Genomic DNA, 22,007 nt, shown 5'->3' with positions numbered 1-22,007 from the left:
GAGCACTGGTGGTGGTTGTGACTCACCCCGGCCGCAAAAAAAATACAACAATGAACCCAGTGACTCAAACTTGCCACTGGAAAAACAAACTTTGCAGAATCAGAATGTGAATAAAGTTTCTTAGTGGCGAGCGCACAAGTGAAAAGTGATTGGGGAAACAAATGCTGTTTTTGATTTGACACTTCTTCCTCAGGTTATGCAACAAAATCTCCTTTTAAAGAGGAAGTAGCGTCAGAGTGAAAACGGATCCGAGGGAAGGAGGAGTGAGAGATAAAAGGGAACATTAAGAGGGAGGGATGATGGAGGGCGTGGTGGAGATATAAAGGCGTCCCCGCATCGACTTCCTCATCACTTCATTTCTCCGCTCACACTTCTCTACGTCAACTACAACAACTCAGGTGAGTGGAAAATCCCCCACACAGAAAAGCATTTTACTGTCTTTCTTAATGATTAAGTTAGGTGACCTTTGAGCTTAGCTATGCAAATACTTTCCATGTATTCATATGTCAGACATGTCTGCGTGGGCGACCACACCCACCAAAAGGGAGCCTGGGGGCATCACTCAACTTGAGACTTTTTATCGTCTCTCTGCACAATTTAAACCCCCTCTTTGTTTCTTCATATTCCAGAAACTCTAGTCTGTGATTAAGCAACTATATCCGTCACGTTTGAATCGAGTTGGCACAAGTTGGAGACGCGACGCTGTCACCTTGGCAATGTTCACTCGAACTAAAGGGAACCGTGTTTAAACAGTGTTCCTGACACAAAAAGAGGAATTCATGTGGTTATGTCTTGGACAAAAAGCTTGTTTGTTAGTCTCCCCCCTCTCTGCAAACCACTCCCTCTATAATAAACAAGGCGCTCTGGTAGTGTGCCAGTGTTTCACCAGCACAAGACCTTGTGTGGTCCCAGTGGGCAGTGTTCCAGTAAGCATGCACATGCGCTACTCGGCCTCCTAGAGGGCGCTAAAGCATTCCAAAAAAAATAAAAGAGCCCATCTACTTTTAAATTGAGGATGTAGTGTGAGGTTGTATGCTTAATGACCGTATTGAGATGTGGAGTTATTTTACTTTTTTTTTTTTTTTTAAATATTGTTTTTCCCTTCAAATTTTCTTCTGCAGTCATCATGGGTGAAGTTCAGACCGCCATCGTTTTACTCATCAACGCCTTCCAAAGGTATGCCGGCAAGGAGGGCGACGCGAACGCCATGAATAAAGGAGAGGTGAAGGATATGCTCAAAAACGAATTCGGCTTGGAAATGGGGGTAAGTGACTGCACGGCATACCAGCAAACGTGCGTGGAAAGTACGTGAAGTCATTCTAAATATGTGTGTTTGTGTTGAGTAGAAAGCCAAGGACCAGGCAGCTATCGACAACCTCTTCAAGGATCTGGATGCCAACAGCGACAACAGCGTGGATTTCATGGAGTTTGTCAGCCTGGTGGCTTCCCTCGCTATGATAATGCAAGAGAGCTTGGTGAAAGCCAAAAAATAGAGCCTGTTTCCAAAAAAAACTACCTTCAAGTCATACGTACTTCAGGTCAATAATAAACAACATGAAAAATAGCTGTGTGTTTTGTAGGAATGCGATCGTAACATCGTCGACTCATTTGAACATTTGTGTAGTGTTGCTGGATTATTGCAACCAGCAGGGGCACTGTTGATTCAATTACCGTACTGGCCCGAATGTAAGACGACCTCGATTATAAGACAATCCCCTCTTTTTCAAGACTCAAGTTTGAAAAAAGCCTTTGTCCAGACCACGAATGTAAGACGACCCCCCCCCCTTTTTCAGTTTTATTTCAATGAAAAAAATCCTCGTCTTATATTCGGGCCAACACGGTAGTTTGAGATTCAAAGAAGAAAGGAGTTTAACGTTTGATAGTAAATCATGCTCGAGCTTTTTGTCTTAATACACATTATTTAAAACAAATTGTATTTTAAACGAATTCGGTGATGTGGTTCAAAGCTAGCTTATTGCTATAACATAATGGGAAACATCATAGACTGGGTAAGGAAATTAGCATTGGTGTTGCAGTACATGTAATACTGGAGACTTGCTATATTGCGTCCCTCAAAAATTCAGGAGATGTTTTTAATGGCATTTTTATTTATCACAGTGGGGGGGGAAACGCGATCAAAGCGTCACTTTTCTTTTTTGTGAAGTTGCATAGTTGAGGTTTGAGAAATGTGACGACGCCCTCTAGTGACGTCACGTCGCGTCCCGTGATGCTCCCGATAGGCGTCACCAATTGTCGCTGTATGTGTGTGTGCGGAGGTAGTAACACCGCAACGGGGACGGAGCCGGAGTTCGTTGTTTTGAATTAGCCCCGCAGACAGCCAGCGCCGACCGAAGGACAGCAATAGACAGCAGTGGCCCGTGGATAAGATGGCGGATGTAGGGAGCGATGAAACGCGGCCGCCTCTCCCTTCGGCATCCCACCACAACGGCCCGGTGGCTGTGTCCGCACCGGCGGCGGGGACTGCGGGCCTAAGCCCGGCCACGGCTACGTCGGGTCCGCGGATGGTGCGGATAGTCAAGTCCGAGTCGGGCTACGGCTTTAATGTCCGCGGGCAGGTCAGCGAAGGCGGACAGCTTCGGAGCATCAACGGGGAACTGTACGCTCCCCTTCAGCACGTCAGCGCCGTGCTGCCCGGCGGGGCTGCGGACCGGGCGGGCATCGCCAAAGGTGACCGGATCCTGGAAGTGTAAGTCTGCTTCTTCCCCAGCTAGCCACCGCCGCTAGCTTTAATCGTTGCTTCCCTCTTCATAAATATGTGTTTATCAACCACTCGTCGTGGTTTTAGTCACTACCCGCGTTGCTAAATAATCTTAAATAAGTGATTTAAGCCAATTTAGACGTCAAACAGCTTACATAATAAGTTGCACGCACGACGAGCTGTGCATGTTGATTAGCTTCAGCCAAGCAGCTAGCCCAGGTAGCTATCATCTCGGTCCCCCTCCCCGTCTTCTGCCGAACGCACGCATTCAACATTTGAAAGTAAGCAAGCCTTTCTGACGTTTTGCCGACATATTTGTCGTTCGAACCTCGGACAATAGACCGCAGTGTTGTCCCTCCGATTCGTCAACTCGTTGTGTGTGCCTGTCAGGCTAGCTAAACACTCCGCATGCTTAAATACTTTTTTTTTTTTTATCCCCCCCTCTTTAGTTAAAAGTCATATTTACGTAAACACGCATTCTCAAAATTAATATTCAGGCTTTGTTGTTACGTGTAATGTGCATGTGGACACTTGTCAAAAGTTTAGGGACACTTAATGAGCTCCAAAAGCTTTATTCGTCCATTGGAATTTCTACGTCACAAAATTCTAGGGAATAAATTAAGATGTTAAAGAGCTTTGTGAGTTAAAAAGAGCAAAAGACAAGAGTTGTCTCACAGCGCCTTTGATAGAACAGAAATTAACCTGTTTTGAGGGGTGCTCTTTGCAATTTTGCAAACCAGAAATGAATCAGTTTTGCAAATCAACATTTTGTTGAAACCACAAGTGTGATTTTGTCCAAAGACATTTAGTCATACTTAGAAGGAAATATGATGTTTTGTTGTAGGAGTGGTGTCATTGTTGACTTTCTGACCAAATTCGGATTGATTTGTGTTTGCTGTGGTGTTTTTGGTCATTTATTTATGAGTCAAACATGATTAGCATACCCTGGAGGAACTTGATTCCATGTGGGGGGAAGCAAGCGCTGATTTAAAGGAAGCAAAGCTTTGATATGTCATGAAAGTCCAAGTTCCTTTGACTTTTAAATTAGTCTGTGAGATTGGCTTGTTAAAACTTTCTATATGACTCACTGCATATTTAGTGTAAAAAAATGAAATGAAATGGCGGTGTTGCATAAATAACCGATCAGCCCGTCGACGCCGTTGCTCTTTGGAAGATTAGCCGAGACATCCGATGCTGCTGCCATCTGGCCTCGACCAAGCCAAGCGAGCAGGTGGATGACAGCACGACCGAGCGAGAGCCGCATCTGAGTTATTCTGTTGTTGTCCCGATGATAACGGTTGACATTGTGTAACAATTAAAAAGAAATAAAAATAGAAAAACAGCCATCAGAAGACACATTAAACTTTTTATCCTAGCGACATTTAGTTAACACGGTACCTCGCGTTTGCTTCCAGCAACGGCGTGAGCGTGGAGGGCGCCACCCACAAGCAGGTGGTGGACCTGATCCGAGCCGGCGAGAAGGAGCTGATGCTGGCCGTGCTGTCGGTCCCGCCTCAGGAGGCCGACGGCCTGGAGGGAGGCGAGGACGTGCAGCCCAATTACGACTACAGCGACAAGCAAGCCGTACCAATCTCCATCCCCACGTACAAGCACGTGGAGCAGCACTCCGAGAGGTTTGTGGTGAGTACCTGGTTGCTAGATGTTCGATTGAAACAAACTGAAGCAGTACTAGAACTGATTTTTTTTTTTAAGGTGTACAACGTGTACATGTCGGGCCGGCAGCTGTGCTCCAAGCGCTACCGGGAGTTTGCTATCCTCAACCAGAACTTGAAGCGTGAGTTCTCCAACTTCAACTTCCCCAAGCTGCCCGGCAAGTGGCCCTTCTCGCTGTCCGAGCAGCAGCTGGACGCCCGGCGCCGCGGACTTGAAGAATACCTGGAGCGAGGTACGTGCGCAGACATTTTGACACCCCAAAGGTGTTGGTGGGATTGTTGTCTCAGCCCCTCCCCTCTCTGTGTGTCTAGTTTGTTCTGTACGGGTGATTGGGGAGAGCGACATCATGCAGGAGTTTCTCTCGGAATCCGACGAGGTACGCGCACAAAATCTCGGATTAAATGTAAATATTGAGCGGCCAGCGCACAACTTTCCTTCCACCGCACAGAACTACAACGGCGTGACGGACGTGGAGCTGCGTGTGGCGCTGCCCGACAAGACCACCATCTCCGTCAGGGTGCGCAAGAACAGCACCACGGATCAAGTTTACCAGGTGGAGGTTCTCTTCTGATTTCTTTGGGTTTATTTTTTTTTTTTTAAATCTCAATGTAGTACGCCCGATTGTGATGACAAACGCTCTTCCGGCAGGCGTTGGTGGTGAAGGTCGGAATGGACAGTATTATGGCCAGCTACTTTGCCCTCTTTGAGGTCATCAATCACACATTTGGTAGGAGCTTTGCATCAAAGTGTTTAAACAGGAATATAGGAACAAATCGTCGTCGTCTTTATTGTTCCAGTGCGAAAGCTGGCGCCCAACGAGTTCCCACACAAGCTTTACATTCAGAACTACACGTCGGCCGTGCCGGGCACTTGTCTGGCGCTGCGCAAGTGGCTCTTCAGCTTCCAGGAGGAGGAACTGCTCCGAGACAACCCGCTGGCGCTGCACTACTGCTTTCACCAGGTAGCGATTCGTCTAGCGAGACTTGAGTCTTCTCCCCCCCCCAAAAAAAAAACTGCATGGCGCCAAATGGCCTGAATCGATCTTTTCTCTCTGCTCTCCGTTGCCATCCAGGCGCTGGATGATGTGAAGAAGGGATTCATAAAAACAGAGGACAAATCCTACCAGCTGCAGAAGCTGGCAGAGCAGCGCGAGATGGCCACGGTCAGTGCCACAGAACCGTCTTTGTCCGGGGCAGTGGACTCGAGAACCCTGCTACTATACATACTACATAGAGTCATTACTGGACGGAAAAAGATTGTCGAATAAACCCCCCCCTAACTTCCCAATTTAATATATGATTATCGAGATGTGTTGCGTGTGTCCTTTCAGTACCTGAGTCAGCTGCGCTCGTGCGAGGGCTACAACGAGGTGGTCTTCCCCCATTGCGCCTGCGACTCCCGGAGGAAGGGCCACGTGGTCACGGCCGTCAGCATCAATCACTTCAAGCTGCACGCCTGCACCGAGGACGGCACGCTGGAGGCGAGCGAACAGGCCGACGGTTGCCCACCCGAATCGGACCGGCTTAGCTAAAGACGCCCTTTTTTTTTTTGTCCTTCGCAGAACCAGGTGATTGCGTTCGAGTGGGGCGAGATGCAGCGCTGGGACACGGACGAGGAGGGCATGGCCTTCTGCTTCGAGTACGCCCGGGGGGAGAAGAAACCTCGCTGGGTCAAGATTTTCACTCCATATGTGAGTGACAAACAAATGGCTTTGATTCAAAAAGATTCCCCAGACTGATTTGGGTTTTTTTTTGCTGTCGGCAGTTCAACTACATGCACGAGTGCTTCGAGCGGGTCTTTTGTGAACTCAAGTGGAGGAAGCAGGTAAGGACCACTCCTTTCCTCTTCCATTCTCGGGGGGCCGCATGACTCCCGAGTTCAGATGTCTAAAAATGGCTCATTAAGAGCCTTATCTTTGCAAACACACTCAGACAGAAAGGTCTTTTTGTGCCTTTGTGTGTGTGCAACGCCCTGAATTAATTTTAGATTTCTTTGCTCTCAGGTCGAGGAAGAAGCTTCTGATAAAGACAACAAAAACTGCAGCAACAACGGTAGGCATGCTAAAAACGGCCAACAACAACAACTTGCGAGCGGGATATCGAAAGTCTGCACACCCCTTTTTACGTGTCAAATGCTCTCGGGGACCACGCAAGGACGTCTGCGCCCGATTGTCGCGTATGACATGTTCTCTCATCCGTGGCTCTGTTTTGTAGAGTTTCTGCCGCCTCTGGAGACGCAGCAGAAGGGATGGCGCCACCTAGGGGGGGAGATTGCCACGTCCTAGACAAAAGCAAAACCACAAACCCGTCCCACATTGAACTGTTCCACTCGCATCGTCACACCCACCCCGAGAGCAAGACTTGAGGTACGGGCGGAGGCAGGCCGCACCCCCAAAACTGGGATCGACCTTTTTTTTCGCAAGAGGGGGGGCGATGAATCCGTCGCACGTTAAGCCAGGGACACTTACCAAGACGGGCGATGAAGGCAAGTCATTTCATTACCGGATCTCCATTCTGTGTGTCTGTGAGACGCTTCCCCCTTCCCCTCCCGTACGAGCCGCCGACACGTCGGTCCGGCGCGCGACAGACAGGAGCGCGAACCGGAAACGTGGCCGCGAGCGGCGGGACGATATGCCCGGCCCCGAGTGGGAAATGGACTGAGCGAGAAGAAGAAGAAAAAAATCTTGTTTGCGCTACCGAACGATGCAAAGTTTGATGCTGGACATGAACAAAGACGTTTTCTATTAGTGGGGTCTGTTTTTTTTTGTTTAATTTTTTGTTTTGTCCGTAAACAAAATGTAACTAATCTTATTGCGTGTACGTTTAATAAGCCTTTTTTTTCCTGATCAAATATAGATTAATATAAGAGCTCTAATTGATTATCATGAATTCTATTGAAAGCCGTTTGAGCATTTATTCCATATCCTCGATCATGCACCTTGCTTATTAGGGCGCAGACTCGGCCTAACTAGTACAAGTTGACTCATTGCACAAAATCTTAAGCGGCTCTCAAAAACAGGCTTTCCATAGAATTGCATTGGGTTGAGGCAAAATCAGTGTTTGGGGTTGGTCACGGCCTGCGGTTTTCTAAACGGAAGATAGGGGGCAGCAGATGCTAAGTGTGAATGTGACGCCTGGGGCTGTGTAGCTCAGGCAGCTAAGTGTCCCTCCCCTGCAGATGTCTCCATTAACCACGTCAGGTGGTGTGTTTGCGTGTCTCTTAACTACCTGAGCGCCGTCTCGCTCACACGCCGCAGTATTAGTCCTTTTGTGTGTGCGCGATAGTTGCGGTTAGTCACACAAAAAGGGCCGGATGTCACGTTTCGGTTGGGCGGATGAAGACAAATTGAGCTGTTGTGACCTGTTGTTGATTTTCAGCAAGAGGGGGGGGGGGCGTGTTGGTCGTTTGACAGGTGCGTCGGCGGCAGGATTCTTTTTTTGTGTCGGGCGTTTTTGCAGCCTCCGACTTGGCAGTCATTACATTTTGGGGTTCGCCGTCTACGTCAGCTTTACAGATGCCACGTCGCCATCCTTGCTATCAGATAGGATCATCGTGTCGGTTCATTTATCTGAGCGCAAGTCGGTCATTTAGAAGATGGATGAATCTTTTGGTTGTTTTTCTTCCCGATCTCGAGGGCGAGCTCTCGTTCGCTCGTCCGCACCCTCCTCTTCGAGTTCCTCTGCCATCATTACGCTGCAATGTGGTTGCCACGGCAGCACCATGGCAGACTCCCCACGACCGTTCTCCTTTTCAGTCTCGGCAAATCGACTAATTCCGCTCCGTGTAATGGAGTTGAGGCCTCGGCTTTGTGTGCGTGTGACGCACGCACGCTGTCATTCTCCGCTATCGCCGAGGTGAATGTCACCCTGTTCGGTTTGCTTCGAAGCGGGGGGGAGACGACAGCAATGTTAAAGAGCACACTTGAGATTGTGACCTAAGATCAGAACAACATATTCCTTGAAAAAAACTAAAGTCACAATTAGTCGGATTAGCCTAAAAATTTCCCTTGCCACAGATTTTCCACATGTATATAATTTACAAAATGGCCCCCACCAGAGCGGTTATGCTGTGTGTGTGTGCGTCTTTGTTTGTGCTATGACTCATATTCATTTCACCATTGTCTGCTTAATTCCTTCACACAAACAGTTTTGCCGTGTGTGTTTGCTGCAATCAGGCCGTGACTGAATGAAAACAAGAAACGTTTGTTTGCGAGGAGATGCTGACATGTAAGTTCTGTTTTTTTGGTTGTTTTTTTTTTTACTTTTGTTTGTTTGCGTTTCGTCAACCTGTAAATAGTCTGAGGGGAGAAAAACATAATGCACTCACAATTATTTTTTTTTTTATTTATTGACAATGGGTTATTCTGAACGACGGAAGCACGCGCCGATGACAAATGACTCATAGGCTACAAAAATGAAGTCTGTTTTTATCTTGATTAAAAAAAAAAAAAAAAATCAAATGGTTTATGCGCCGTTGAAAGAAAGAGCCGAAACATGGACAATTGTAAAGTCATGAATTGTAACCTTTTAAATAAAGTTACAGTATATATACAAGATTGCATTCAGTATTTTCTGGAGCGGATGAAGGAACGTTTCAGGTTGAATCGAGCCAAAGCGAGCATCCATCAAGCAACTGGACGGGCTCATCTCTCGACTGCAGACGTCTACTTACTCGCCCCCTCCCTCCTCCTCCTCCTCAATCGTCTGCTTCTTGTCGGCTTCCATCGACCAGCCCCGCTGGCCCGTGCAAATTAAAAGTCATTGATTGGGTCGGAGATGCAGTGTAATGTGGCTCCACGAGAAGATTTGGGGAAAATCCGTCTTATGGTACGTCTCATGAGTAACCTGTTGCCCAATTAGCAATTGGATTCAATCTTCTATTTCCGCTGCCACCATCTTTATTGCAGACTTGATGAAATGGAGGATTTTTATTTTAGGATGAATTAAATTTGTCATTTTGCGACTCCTCCAAAAAAAAATTTGCTTACACAGGACTTTCTAACACGCTGATTTAGTGATGAAGGCAACTAATGAAATTCTCCTTCCTGTCTGTGTTGATGGAGTGATATGACCTGCACTTTGATGTTCTGCAGGGCTTTTCTAATAAATCCAAGGACTGAGCCCTTCCTACCTGCCACCACCTCCCCTCATCCGCCCATCTCTTGAACGATGAGTCAAATATCTTCATTCTCTTCTTTTTTTAGGAAAACAAAAGGTACGTTCAATTTTTTATTTTCATCATGATAAAAACACGAAGATGCTGGTTTTCTGAACACTGGAAAGGAACTACAGCAAAGCTTTTTTAAGGATGACATCAATCGGCTACATAAGTACAAAATGGCTGGGCAGAGGATCAAACCAATGCTAATTCAAATATCAATAGCCGGCAGTTTCACTGTGACTCTATTATTGGATCTCCTGAGGCTGTGTTGGTGCGTCTTCATTTCCATTAGATACAGATTAGCAAATGTACCACAGAAATCTTTCCTATTGATTGAGCTTTTTGCTTTGTGTATGACAAACCTTGTTGACGTCGCTCCTCTCGATTGATTCTGGACCCATTTATCGCTTTAATTCATTTTGGGGAGGAGGTGTGTAAGCTGCGGGGGATAATGAGGCCCTTGGAAATGTAAAGTGCCCAGGTCATCTTTTCATGGCCGATCAGTCACGTCTTAAAGACGACGGGAGGACTTTTTAATTCGACTGCTATTAGACGCTGACCTTTGAATAATGGATGAGCACCACGTTCTGTTCTTTAAAAAAAAAAAAATGTCCTTGTCGTTTTCCTCCGAGGAATTTCTTTCCTCACACTAGAGCTTCTTTCACACGGAGACCTGCTAAGTCTATTTTAGTCTCGACATTCCGTGTTAGGGTCTAAATAAAGTTGGCACTTTTTACAGCGGGGATTCCCTCGACCCGTTCGGCCTGTCCCCCTCGTTCCGCCATTTCTACCAAACGTTGAGGCCTTTCCCTCTTGTTTCCTTTTCTGCTCTACTTTCTCTTCCATTTCACCCGGACACTGTTCGCTTGTTGCAGCTCTGATTTATCCCGAAAATCTTCGACTCCCCCTTTGTGTTTTATTCATCGAGTTCGGTCGGTCGGCAAAGAAAGCCGCATTTTCTTTTGTCTCCTGGACTCCCGCTGGATCCGAGCCCGCTTGATACCTTAACAGCCCCTCATCTGCTTTGTTCTTTTCAGATAAAATCCTTGGAAATGGCGTCGGCAAAATTGGGCGCTGACATGAGGATGGAGATGGTGCAGATGATGTTGAAGACGCTGAAGGCTACGAGGCACAGACGGTCGATGACGGCACCCGCAAACTTCCACTGGTCGGCCACGCGCTCCGCTTTGTCCTGCTCGCGGAACCGATCCGCCATGTAGCGCACTTCCTCCAGGATGGCTTGAAGTAGCGGGTCGCCATGACCCATAACCTGGCATGCTCCGCTGCTCATGCCAACTCCAAAGCCATCTCCGCTGGAGACAGTGCTGGGGCATCCTAGGGTATCCAGGTTGGGCGCGGGAGGCAGCGGGGATCCGCAGAGGTGTGGGGGTGGACTGCGATGCCCCGCCGGGATGGTATTGCCCCTCTGGGTCGGATCGGACAACAGCGGCGGATCCTCCATCGGCTGGAAGTAGAGCAAGTTGCCGTTGTTGGAGCTGGATTGGACGTGGAGGTGAGGTTGGTGGAGAGAGGGCAGATTGTGAGTGTGCGCGGCCGGGTCGCAGTGGTTGGCAATGCTCCCGCTGTGCGACCCTGAGGAGCAACGGCGGAGGTGGGGGGCGCACGCGGGCCTCCGGGGCTTTTCCGCCTCGCCGGGTCGCTTCATCCGCAGGAACCACGCCACCCATTGGAGAAGAACAAGCTTCACCTGGACACAAAAATCAGCAGGTAAATAATCTACATTATGTCACATGATTGATTGATTTCAAAAGGTGATTTTATGGCCTTTTGTTATTGCCAGATCAAAGGATGAATTGGGGATCATAAACTGCACAGAAATGGAAACCTGGAAACGATCAAATCTGGGCTTTTATGACCTCCATGTCGGGGGTCGTCAATTTCATCATCCCGAGGTTCCTCCCTTGCTCTGCGCACAGGTAAATCAGAAAAATCTAGGAGTAGATTCTCCTCTAAAAAAATAAAAAATCTATTTGGATCTATTTCAATCCTTGCTCAGCAACAGCACCAAGATGACGCAGAGCTGGATTCCCCGCAAGGGCAACGCCGCGTGATCCAAAGTGGTGGGCGGATGCTGCATCGCTACACCGGTTCAGTTTCTGGTAACAAACTCACCCATTTTGGCATATTCCCTCCGTTAGGATCATGGTGGTGGTACTGCAGGACCACCACGGTGGCGATGACGGACATCCCCACGATGATCATAATGCTGGCAAAGTACTGACCTTGAATTAAATACAACAGATGCATTGAGTTCCACGAGCCCTTTAGTCCCCAGATCCAAAAGGGTCCCAGAAGACTCTCTAAAATCAACGCCTCCCTATTTAGGAGTCCGACGTGATGTCTTTGTATCCCTTTTATATGGCCGTCGCGCTTTCCAGGTTGTAAAAGCTCTTTAATGAAGTCTCGCATTCATGCAATGTAGTCGTGTTTCAGTCCCCGTAAAAGTCTGATTAAATGTGAAACAGTGCCAGCGGCGCTATAAAATATGAATATATGACACTCGAGGCTGGTAATATAACTCGTTCGATTCGTCAGTAATCAGCTGACAAGCAGGACGTGTGGAGGGAAGGAAACGCCGAGCTAACCGTAAAAGCAGAGTGATGAGCTGGAACGCTAAAAAAAAAAAAAGTTGAAACTGCTAATGTCATGTAAAATACATACGTTAAAAAAAAAAGGAAGGCCTACCTATGAGCGGCACCGAGTCAGACGTAGCCGGCATGATCTCAGCCACCAGCAGCATAAAAACAGTCAGCGACAGCAAGACGGTGATGCCTGAAATCAAACCAAAAAAATAATCAATCGATCTCATCCAGAAAGTCAACTGGGCGGGCAGCCAAGTATTTTTTTTTGGACAAACGACCCCGAGGCCTCATCCACTAAATTGCTTTTTGACATAGTGTAATGCTCGCCTCCATTTATTTTACACGGGGCTTAAACAGCATCTGCATCCAACAACAGCGCTGTCGTAATTCACGACTCCAAACAATTACCAAAAATGCTTCTCTGGCAGAAATATCGTAAGTAAAAAAAAAAAAAGGAAAGACCACAATGTCCGGAGCATGTTCATGGAGGACGCGGCAGCTTCATCAATTAATGACATCAATAGCTTAATTGGCCGTGCGTACCAAAGGAGTCGGCGTATAACGCAACATCAGCGTTATTCCAATAAATACGCACTTAACTAGATATTCGCTCGTTTTGTAAGAGTGCTCCACTTTCTTTTGCGCTCGCTTCCCGCTTCCCCGTCGTCTTCCTGTAATCTCCGCTCGGCCCCCCCCTCACCCCTTTCGTTTGAGGGTTCAATGTGAGCGTATTAGAATCATATTTGCAGGAAAGAGGAGGGGGGGAGTGTCCCACTTGGAGATTTTTATGGCGCATTTCGGAAAGATGTTTTTTTGTTGTTTTCTTCACCCCAAAATATCTGTCTGTGTGCGCTACATCACATTTTTTGCTCACCCAGCGAGATCTTCTCCCCTGAGTCGGCGGGCAGCACGAAGATAAGAAGCGTCATGGAGGACAGCAGCATGCATGGGATGAGCAGGTTGAGGGCGTAGTAGAGCGTCCTTCGCCGTATGGTCACCATGAAGGTCACGTCCGGGTACGGCTCCTTACAGCAGTCGTAGAAAACCACGTTGCGGGCGCCGGGCACCCCTAAGTAAGCACAATCAGTACTCGAGTACTTGAAAAAAAAAAAAAATTAGCAAGCTGTTTGCATTTTGAAGGCTGACCGATGAGGTCCCACTCGCCGTTGGGCATGTAGCCCGAGACGTCGGCGTCGTTCATCTGGAGGTCCAACAGCCAGCCGTCGTACGTCCACGAGCCGAACTTGAGGACGCATTTTTGGATGTCGAAGGGGAACCAGCGCACGTCCACGTTGCACGTGCTCATGAAGATGCCTGCCAGGACACGTGATTGGCACGTAACTGTTTTCTTTAATGCTTTTCATTTTAAAAAAGCAAAACAAATACTAGTACTACTGCAATGGCGTGTTGATGTCTCTAGGTGGCAGCAGAGGGCAGAAAAACCAAAACAGCAAATAGGTGAGTTTTTTTTCATTGCAAAACAATCAGGTGTTCCTAATAAAGTGACCAGCCAGGGAATCGCAGTGTGCGCCAGCGCCTTGTTGGCAGCCTGCCTCTCCTCTCCTCTTGCAGATATCCATCTTGTAACCTTGGGGCGACACTTACAAACAAGAGTCTCTCTCTTTTGCGCTCGCTCGACATCGTCCCAAAATAAAAGTCCGTCATTTTAAGGAGTCTCTTTTTCACCAACGTGACATTTCGAGGCCCCTTGCTCGCAAAATTTCCATATTTTCAGATCGAGTGATCCTATCTGTGTAAATATTCTTATTTGCATTTTTAGAATAATATTGTAGGTTAGTCAACTTCACAAATATTTGCAAAATTGTCCTTTCTTATGCATTTCTTGTTAATTAACTTGACTGCAAAGAATTAATTGTCTCTGATCCCAATCTCATCGGTGAGTTATTTACACGCCGCAGTGTTCTATTAATAAACATGGCAGAGAACGCACCGTGACGGCGAGGTTCAACAGGAAGTCTATGCAGCCTTTTTGGAGGCATATGTCAACGCCGTGAAATATTAACCTTGGCTAAGCGGGCAAAGGCAGGGACCCGTGCGGAATGCTGAACGGCGAGCTGACTGAGTGATAGCGGCACGAAAAGGAAGGCGGGTTCGCCCGACCGCATCCGAACGAATTCTTCCATCAACTTTGTGTCGGGTAATGTTAAGAACAATCTTGTATTTTCCAGTGTTTTTGTGACGCTCGAGTGACCCACCTGGAGGCAAATATTCAGCATATCCGCTGGAGTTGACCAGAACGTTGGTCTTAAAGGTGGAGTCAAAGTCGTCATCTGCGCTGAGGAAGCATCACGGGCACTGTTAGAACATGTGAGTACGTTCACGCTTGTGTTTAAAGCTTACCTGTTGTATAGAAGAATATCCGGCGTCCATATTTGGTCGGTGGTGAAGCGAAGGTTTTTCACTCCGGGATGTTCGCTCTGGTTCCACTGGAGATAGTGGTCGAACCAGCTCTTGACACAAATTATTTTTTATATATGTTACTAATAGGTAAATAGATACGACTCATATTTAAAATTAATAAATAGGGCAGGGGTGTCATAGCTTCTTTCGGAGGGCCATTATGGCTGTCAACCCAAATAAATAATAATATGTACAGTAGAAGCTACAAAACGAACTGACAAACAACTCGTTATCAAATCAGACGAGTAAAAACTGGTCAAATATTTAAAAAAAAAAAAAAAAAACAGATATGATTAAAAGTGAAGACAATTTGCAATTCTAGTAATGACACGAATTTGATGCACAATTTTTCTTCGCAGGCCACCTAAAATGATGTGGTGGGCCGTATCTGACCCCCGGGCCTTGAGTTTGACACCTGTGAAATCGGACTCGACATGCAAAGCGCACCCTCTGGCCACATCATTAGGTACACCGTCAATTGAGAATAGCAAGACGGTGTACCTAATGTTGCGTCCGGCGACTCATATGTCCAAGTTGATAAGTACCACAAACCTCTCAGGCGTCCTTACCATCCGCAGCCACATGTTGGAGGTCAGCACCTGGTTCTTCTCATCCTACCAGATAACGACAGACATTCGATTTCTTCGCAAAAATGGCGGCGTCCCACGAGAACGGCCCCACCCACCACGTCCATGATCTGGATCAAACTGAGCGAGAAGGTGACGGTGAGCGGGTGCGAGTCGTTGCCGACGGGGCGCTCCATACGGTTGTAGTCCTTCAGCAGGCTCTTCAGCAGGTTTCTCTGGTGAGGACCCCCTGAAGACACTGGAGTGACATTTGATATTTTAATTATGTATTTTTAAAAATGCTGATTTTTTTTTGTGTGTAGGAAATATCAAGTCACATGGTACAGTCATACTTCGACTATCAATTAAAAAAAAAATCAATTAACCGATCCATTTCCGTGCTCATTTATTACATTTATCGACCAAGCCGCCGGCGCTCGATAAAGCTGCGATTTGTGCGACAAAGACGGAAGACTCACGGGAAACACAGCAGTCCGCTCGGTAAACAAAGTCCAATTAGCGTCCTATTGACGCTAATGAACCTGCAATGAACTTACTCTCAAATTAGCTTTTTGTTAGCCCGTCTATGGCTAATTGGAATGTGTGTTAGCTCTGAGCTAGCAGAAGGTGTAGTTTCATATTTTAAATACACAACCTAAAGTTGTCTTGGTTTTACAACCAGAATTTGAAACCTCTGTGTGATTTGCTCTATTTATACATTAATTTTTAATCGGAATCTCTTTGTGGTCTCCCTTGGCGCCACTTGACGCCGACAGCAAACGCACGAGCGAGAGGCTGTCAAGTTTGTACGTTTCAGCCGCGCGCACACACAAACACGAAGGATGCAGTCGAAAGCGTGTGCGATTCGTATGTGCGATTGCATTGATCCGTGCACCCCCCCCCCCCCCCACACACACACACTTTCTGAGTCACACAAGCAGACATGCAAGAGCAAACAGGTGACCCATCACATCCTGTACTTTTCCCCTCTTCATCTTTTTTTTTTTTTTTTAACAGTTTGAATCCAAAATACCGTAAGGAGCTCACCCTGGATCAACGCCAAGATCCCCGAGAGGAGCAAAGCCGCCGGGCGCCACATCCTGATCGACGAGGAGGAGAAAGAAAAAGAGTGGCAGCAGACAGACAGCAAGGCAGAAATGAGGAGGAGGAGGGAGGTGGAGGAAGCTGCAGCAAAGCCAAGGATGGAGCAGATGCCGGAGGAGAGAGAGAGACGAAGAGGTGGGACTAAAATGGAGAGCACAGTGTAAAAAAGAAAAAAGCGATCGACAGTAGGGGCAAAGGGGTTGAAGATGAAGGAGGGGGTCATGTTTAATGGGGCTGATTCTGCAAGATGACCTTATTAAACACAACACCATGACACGAGAACAAGGCTGAAGGTCGGAGTCAACACCGAACAAAAATAGACAAAATAGCCTTTTGTAGTTACGCTGCTCACTCCTGATTTCATATCGACGGGCAAAAGCCAATTATCATCAAACTTTGTCACCATATGTGCATTTTTAAACCGGATTGCCAGAATGCTGATGCAAGGACCGAGAAGCTGATGAATGCCGAGCGGGAGGGAAGGAGGGAGCGACAATCAGGTTAAGGGAAGAGTTGGATTGTATAATGGATGACCCTATTACCGGGAGTCTACGCTTAGCCCCATCTGACCTATTTGGGACCCCCTTTTGTCACGCTTCGCAGCCAGGCAAGGTGGGCCTCAAGATGGACAACATCCGTCAGACTTGGATGTCATTTTCCAAAGTGGGAGTCGAGGCTGGGGGAATAACTCGTTTGGGAAAACTCACCCATCCTTCATTGGGTTTACGAAGAATTGACACTTGGGCTCCTTCCGGTGGTTTGTTTTGTTACTGCATCCTAGCCAATTAAAAATTCCTAAATTCCATCTCAAATATGTTCATCGCGTCCTTCCACGTTTTTAATCAGCTAAGGGTGTTGAAGTCATTCGGGACACATCTCGTTTAAATCGTTTTCTCATTATGATTACTGCAGAAAATGAAGTCGGGGGGGGATGCTAATCCTTTTCGTTGAACATCTGTAGCAATTAGCGGCCGTGAGCATCTCAATTTAATTTCATTTAGCCCTGGATGCCAACAGGGTGATGCAATAATAACAGAGGAGACTAAATGAAAATTGGCAACACACACACACACACACACACACACAAGAATAGACATGCTAAGGCTTTTTGAACACGACTTGGCAGCACATTGATTCAGACTGGCAGATGCAAGATGTTTGGAATAAGACTAACATCTGGCGGGACACTTCATTAGGTACACTAATCCCATAAGAGTCATGGCAAAAAAAAAAAATAAGAATATGCTGTAAATTGTTGTTTTAAAAAAAAAAATCTCCCGTGACTGTTTGCTGATTAAGATAAATCAAGATCAATCTTTTCAGAATATTTGATTTTTGGTCCCATCCCAAAGTTGTTGATTCGGACTCTTCTTTTTATGGGCTCCACTTGCTCCCCCTCCCACCTCTTAATACACGCGTCTCCTTCAGATTAGATAATACCATTCTTTATCCCGCTACTACCCGGATCCAGCCGACCCCCCCCCCCTTATTCGTCGTATCCATTTGCAGCAACCCATATTATCTGTAGATCCATCTGTCAAGCGGATTTGGATAAATAACCGCGTGAGATGTCATTGTTCTGACTTTCTGGCTTAATATTCCACCTGTCACCTAAAGGCTGACATATTTGATAATTCATAAGATCATAAGTATTGGAGCTCTCTTGATTAAACTTTAATCTGCCCAGACTTTTATTTTGTAGGTCTCCTCATTACACACGTGCTGACCAAATTTGATGTTAAGTCCAACTTTTTCCAAAACTTGACTATTATCAAATAATCTGTCGCTTAAATTGAGTTTGCTAAATGGTGAGGCGATAATTATTGGAGGAAAGATGATTGTTTGCTAAATCTGCAAGTTGAGTCTGCGCCATCACTAAGCCCGGCTTTTAGGAAGACGTCCGGATGGCGGGACGGCGGCCAGGGGCATGACATGGATATAAGTCTGGTCAGTGATCACATGTCATATATACACAAGAAGCTCATAACCTCATCAGGAATGTGGGCGGAGCTCCGACAGGCTGCTGGTGGGTGGACAGGTTTGTTCGGAGGGAGCGTGACCATTGTTATTGGATTTGATGATGTGATTGCATCACACCACTCCTGTACGTTCATCATATCAAGTGTTTAATCTTTTTTCTTTTTTAAAGGACGTGCAACAGGACATATTTTTTTATTAGTATTCCACAGACAGCAGGATTTTTCCAAATCTCAAGAAATAGCAAATTCAGAGCTTGTTTTATAAGGGTAAGGTATTTATAAATTCATTGTGTTGCCTGTGGTGCTTTTAGACTGACAAACTGGATACCAAATAATATTTTACAACTTTGGGAAGTTTCAGCCTTTTATTTAAAACAAAAAGGATTTTTCCAAAAATTATTTTTCAGAAAACAATTTTTTTGTAAGGCAGCCAACAGCTACCCAAAATATGTTTTATTTTTTAATTTATTTCATAGCAATAATTTCATTTAATGATTTTTAGGGCAGTTCTATGTCCAAATTTGATCAATTGTTACAAAATTGTTGTGAGATACTTTTTTGGAACATATCCTCTATCTCTCCTTCCAGTTGAGCCCATCCGTCACCATGGAGCGCTCCTCCACCTCCATGGTCAACATTTCCCTGGTGGACGAATGCGAGGTGGAGGAGCAGCGTTCGCTGCTGCCTCCCGCCAGAACACTCTCCCCCCGACGGGCCTGCCCTCCCCAGTGCGGAATCTGCCCGGCCGTTCAGAGGTGTGTGGATCGCACGGTGTGGCTGGACCGGACCCAAGCCATGGCCACCATGCCTTTATACAACGGCCACCGGTGCACCCGAGCCCCGCCGTGCTCCCCCAGGAGGGCCGACAAAGTCAAATGCAAGGAGAAGAAACGTCAGAGAAAGGAGCATAAAGCCAAGGCTTCTGGAGCTTCCAGAATCCAGGTCTGCACTTTAAATGACAGGTCCCCCTTCAAAACCTCCGCCAGGCCCTCGGTCCAAAGCCTCCAGTGGCAGAAGATGAGCCAGAGCCTCCCGGAGATCATCGTCACCAGCAGGGACGACGAGCCGCCCCAGGAATCGCCCCCGAGCCAGGATCGGGGTCCTCTACCGGGAGCGCCCTGCCATTCCGACCCCAAACACAAGACGGAGTCCAAGGATGACCACTACTGGAAGACGCACAGCATCGGGTGGCGGCTGCTGCGTAGGAGGGCGCTCTTCCTCCGCAGGCAGCGGCTTAACGACTGCGCTCTGGCCGTGGGGATTTTTGGCGTGTTCATGATGGTCACGGAAACGGAACTCTCTTGGAGTGTCTACAGCAAGGTCCGGCACACGAATCAACGGGTTTCCTGTGTATGAATGATTCGAATCCATTCTACTCTAGTCATCAGATTTTGTATTATTAAAAAACAAAGAAGGCGGGGCCAGGTCTGGTGAGTGACGTGGGTGTCAGCGAACGTTTGATATGTCTACATAGACATGGGACCTGCATGAAAAGAGCAATGCCCATAAAATCATGTTCATTACATCCTGCAAGTGGATTAGTCCAGTGTAAAATTAGATTATGTAGGATCTCCATAGATTGAGCTTTGTCATGACCTGTGTGTGTGTGTGTGTGTGCCACCCACAGAGCTCCATCTACTCACTCACACTCAAATCCATCATCAGCCTTTCCACCATCCTTCTGCTGGGCCTCATCATAGCGTACCACTGCTGCGAGGTGCAGGTAACCCGACACGGGGGACATTTTTCATTGCCGTATCTGAAAGCCTCATCAGGGATAGTCTGATAAATCTGGCCGTCGTAGCTCTACGTCCACGACAGCAGCGCGGAGGACTGGCGCATCGCCATGACGACGGAGCGCCTGACCCTGATCGCCCTGGAGCTGGCGGCGGTGGCAATCCATCCGTACCCGGTGGGCCTGGTGGCCTACATCCAACAGCAGAAGGCGCAGACGGCGCTGTCCGAGACGGAGCTGGAGATCGTGCTGGCGCTGCCAATGTTCCTTAGGCTTTACCTGCTAGGCCGCGCCATGATACTACACAGCAGGCTCTTCACCGATACGGCGTCGCGTAGCATCGGGGCGCTCAATAAGGTATTGCTTTGCAGTACAATTAAGCATGGTGTGGTGCTGCTGTTTTGGTCAGCAACCAAAGTCACCTCCTGTAATCCCGTCAAATTGTAAATGCGGCTGAAGGAAATGACCTCTGTCTAGCTCACCTCCAGCCAGATTGAGGGTGGGATGTTACATAATGTTAATCTTGGCAGATCCACTTCAACGGCCGCTTCGTGGGCAAGACCCTGATGACCACCTACCCCGGCACCGTGCTGATGATCTTCAGCGTCTCGCTGTGGATCGTGGCGGCCTGGGGGCTGCACGTATGCGAGAGGTCGCTACTCCAATAAAAATCTTTTTCGACCGAATTATGATTGAATTGTTTGAATAAATGATTTCTTTCAGGCATCACAACTACAGGGACCTAAGCAGCAACTACATGGAGGCCCTTTGGATGGTGTCAGTCACCTTCCTGTCCATCGGCTATGGAGACGTGGTGCCTCACACCTACTGCGGACGCAGCATCTGCCTCCTCACCGGGATCATGGTAAGCATTTTTTTTTTAATTTTTCTGAGACAGACATGTTTTAAAGCATTCCCTCGCAGGGGGCCGGCTGCACCGTCCTTGTGGTGGCGGTGGTCGCCAAGAAGCTGGAGCTAACGCGGGCTGAGAAGCACGTGCACAATTTCATGATTGACTCGCACATCTCCAAAAGGGTTTGCTAACCGTTAACACGTCTCATTCGATTCCGTCGAGTGAATATTGTTTTGGGTGCAGATGAAGAACGCGGCGGCAAACGTGCTGAGGGAGACTTGGTTCATCTACAAGCACACCAAGCTCTCCAGGGAGAAAGATCTCACCATGGTCCGCATGCACCAACGCAAACTGATGCTCGCCATCCACCAGTAAGTGTCCATGTCATCATTTGACTAGATAGAAAAAGTCGATAGAACCATGTGTGGATCGTCCAGGCTCCGGCGCGTCAAGATGGACAAACGAATCCTAGCAGACCAGGGCAGCACGCTGGTGGACCTCTGCAAGGTGAGAGAGGCAAGTGCACTAACTGCTGAGCAAATCTCCAGCCGATTGCCAACGCACCGTTGTTGTGACCTGTGTCTCTTCTGGGACCCTCCCAGTTACAAACGGCGCTGTCCGACGTGCTGGTGGAGGTGCAGGGCTGCCGGGCCGAGCTGGACACGCACGTCCACGGCCTGGAGAAACACGTGGAGGAGCTGCGCGAGGGCTTCCGAGGCCTCATGCCGCTACTGACCAGTACCTTGTCCACGCAGAATTCATCCATACGCCACCTGCTGCGTGAGAGGGAGAAAACAGACGCTGCCGGAAGGAATGAGGAGAGGTAGAATGAAAAGCGGGTGTCTGGCACCCTCTAGTGGAGGCGTGGGGACATGCTGCTCGTTTAGTGAAATAATAGTGGACTTGAACCAAAACTTTTCTGGAAACGTTTATGTTCGAAAAATGTTTTCTAGGTCACATTATTGGTGGTGGTCAATTGTGCCATTAAATTCAAGTTTCACCATATTTGTGTTTTGCTTCTTTGTGTGATGCCACCAATAAAGTGTGACGTGACTTAAGAGGTGAAGCTGGACGATTAACATGATGCAATAAATGAGCAACTGCACGGTAAGTCCCGTGACAAAAATAGCGGAGCGGACGTGTCCTTGAGCAGTTGGTCCACGTCTTCCTATCTCGTGTATAAATACACGTGC

General features: G+C 47.5%; 4 protein-coding genes across 6 annotated transcripts; 3 read left to right on the top strand and 1 right to left on the bottom strand.

Moving 5' to 3' along the window:
• The first annotated feature begins 236 nt into the window (after positions 1-236).
• Positions 237-1,564, top strand: LOC133144272 (ictacalcin-like). Its single transcript, XM_061266842.1, has 3 exons — positions 237-398; positions 1,122-1,264; positions 1,347-1,564. The coding sequence occupies exons 2-3, from the start codon at positions 1,127-1,129 to the stop codon at positions 1,491-1,493; spliced, it is 285 nt and encodes a 94-aa protein (XP_061122826.1). The 5' UTR covers positions 237-398; positions 1,122-1,126; the 3' UTR covers positions 1,494-1,564.
• Positions 1,565-2,231: 667 nt separating this feature from the next.
• On the top strand, positions 2,232-8,946 carry snx27a (sorting nexin 27a). Its single transcript, XM_061266763.1, has 13 exons — positions 2,232-2,707; positions 4,135-4,360; positions 4,433-4,625; positions 4,705-4,769; positions 4,842-4,946; positions 5,042-5,120; positions 5,191-5,354; positions 5,466-5,555; positions 5,724-5,873; positions 5,955-6,083; positions 6,158-6,217; positions 6,396-6,444; positions 6,607-8,946. Exons 1-13 carry the CDS (start codon positions 2,388-2,390, stop codon positions 6,675-6,677), a joined length of 1,701 nt encoding a protein of 566 aa, XP_061122747.1. The 5' UTR covers positions 2,232-2,387; the 3' UTR covers positions 6,678-8,946.
• A 671-nt stretch (positions 8,947-9,617) lies between these two features.
• chrna11 (cholinergic receptor, nicotinic, alpha 11) lies at positions 9,618-16,242 on the bottom strand. The gene is made up of 10 exons (XM_061266849.1): positions 16,191-16,242; positions 15,263-15,402; positions 15,147-15,191; positions 14,518-14,627; positions 14,373-14,452; positions 13,303-13,470; positions 13,031-13,225; positions 12,260-12,346; positions 11,687-11,796; positions 9,618-11,261 (listed from the first exon to the last, which is right to left on the bottom strand). Exons 1-10 carry the CDS (start codon positions 16,240-16,242, stop codon positions 10,587-10,589), a joined length of 1,662 nt encoding a protein of 553 aa, XP_061122833.1. The 3' UTR covers positions 9,618-10,586.
• Positions 16,243-16,244: 2 nt separating this feature from the next.
• Positions 16,245-21,809, top strand: LOC133144211 (small conductance calcium-activated potassium channel protein 1-like). 3 transcript variants are annotated; one of them, XM_061266752.1, is made up of 10 exons: positions 16,245-16,382; positions 18,815-19,546; positions 19,854-19,949; positions 20,031-20,318; positions 20,492-20,613; positions 20,685-20,826; positions 20,886-20,996; positions 21,058-21,185; positions 21,252-21,321; positions 21,417-21,809. In XM_061266752.1, exons 2-10 carry the CDS (start codon positions 18,833-18,835, stop codon positions 21,639-21,641), a joined length of 1,896 nt encoding a protein of 631 aa, XP_061122736.1. In that variant the 5' UTR covers positions 16,245-16,382; positions 18,815-18,832; the 3' UTR covers positions 21,642-21,809. The 3 variants fall into 3 exon arrangements, with proteins under 3 accessions (XP_061122736.1, XP_061122734.1, XP_061122735.1); XM_061266750.1 differs by having other exon boundaries at positions 21,252-21,809; XM_061266751.1 differs by lacking the exon at positions 16,245-16,382 and adding an exon at positions 17,944-18,493 and having other exon boundaries at positions 21,252-21,809.
• Positions 21,810-22,007: the final 198 nt, after the last annotated feature.

The sequence above is a fragment of the Syngnathus typhle genome, linkage group LG20, assembly GCF_033458585.1.
Source record: "Syngnathus typhle isolate RoL2023-S1 ecotype Sweden linkage group LG20, RoL_Styp_1.0, whole genome shotgun sequence".
Lineage (NCBI taxonomy): Eukaryota > Metazoa > Chordata > Actinopteri > Syngnathiformes > Syngnathidae > Syngnathus > Syngnathus typhle.
Note: the sequence above shows the minus strand (reverse complement) of the source record. Positions and strands in the feature narration are given on the sequence as shown.

What these genes read in the sequence shown, in the direction of transcription:
- LOC133144272 (XM_061266842.1), top strand. Translation starts at nt 1,127, where the DNA reads ATGGGTGAAGTTCAGACCGCCATCGTTTTACTCATCAACGCCTTCCAA. An exon ending in AATTCGGCTTGGAAATGGGG is followed by an intron (nt 1,265 to 1,346) that starts GTAAGTGACTGC and finishes TGTGTTGAGTAG; the next exon opens with AAAGCCAAGGACCAGGCAGC.
- snx27a (XM_061266763.1), top strand. Translation starts at nt 2,388, where the DNA reads ATGGCGGATGTAGGGAGCGATGAAACGCGGCCGCCTCTCCCTTCGGCA. An exon ending in GGTGACCGGATCCTGGAAGT is followed by an intron (nt 2,708 to 4,134) that starts GTAAGTCTGCTT and finishes GTTTGCTTCCAG; the next exon opens with CAACGGCGTGAGCGTGGAGG. An exon ending in AGCAGCGCGAGATGGCCACG is followed by an intron (nt 5,556 to 5,723) that starts GTCAGTGCCACA and finishes GTGTCCTTTCAG; the next exon opens with TACCTGAGTCAGCTGCGCTC.
- chrna11 (XM_061266849.1), bottom strand. Translation starts at nt 16,242, where the DNA reads ATGTGGCGCCCGGCGGCTTTGCTCCTCTCGGGGATCTTGGCGTTGATC. An exon ending in CCAACATGTGGCTGCGGATG is followed by an intron (nt 14,628 to 15,146) that starts GTAAGGACGCCT and finishes ATTTGTGTCAAG; the next exon opens with AGCTGGTTCGACCACTATCT. An exon ending in GAGGGAATATGCCAAAATGG is followed by an intron (nt 11,262 to 11,686) that starts GTGAGTTTGTTA and finishes TTTTGTGTCCAG; the next exon opens with GTGAAGCTTGTTCTTCTCCA.
- LOC133144211 (XM_061266750.1), top strand. Translation starts at nt 18,833, where the DNA reads ATGGAGCGCTCCTCCACCTCCATGGTCAACATTTCCCTGGTGGACGAA. An exon ending in CTTGGAGTGTCTACAGCAAG is followed by an intron (nt 19,547 to 19,853) that starts GTCCGGCACACG and finishes TGCCACCCACAG; the next exon opens with AGCTCCATCTACTCACTCAC. An exon ending in GGGCTGCACGTATGCGAGAG is followed by an intron (nt 20,614 to 20,684) that starts GTCGCTACTCCA and finishes GATTTCTTTCAG; the next exon opens with GCATCACAACTACAGGGACC.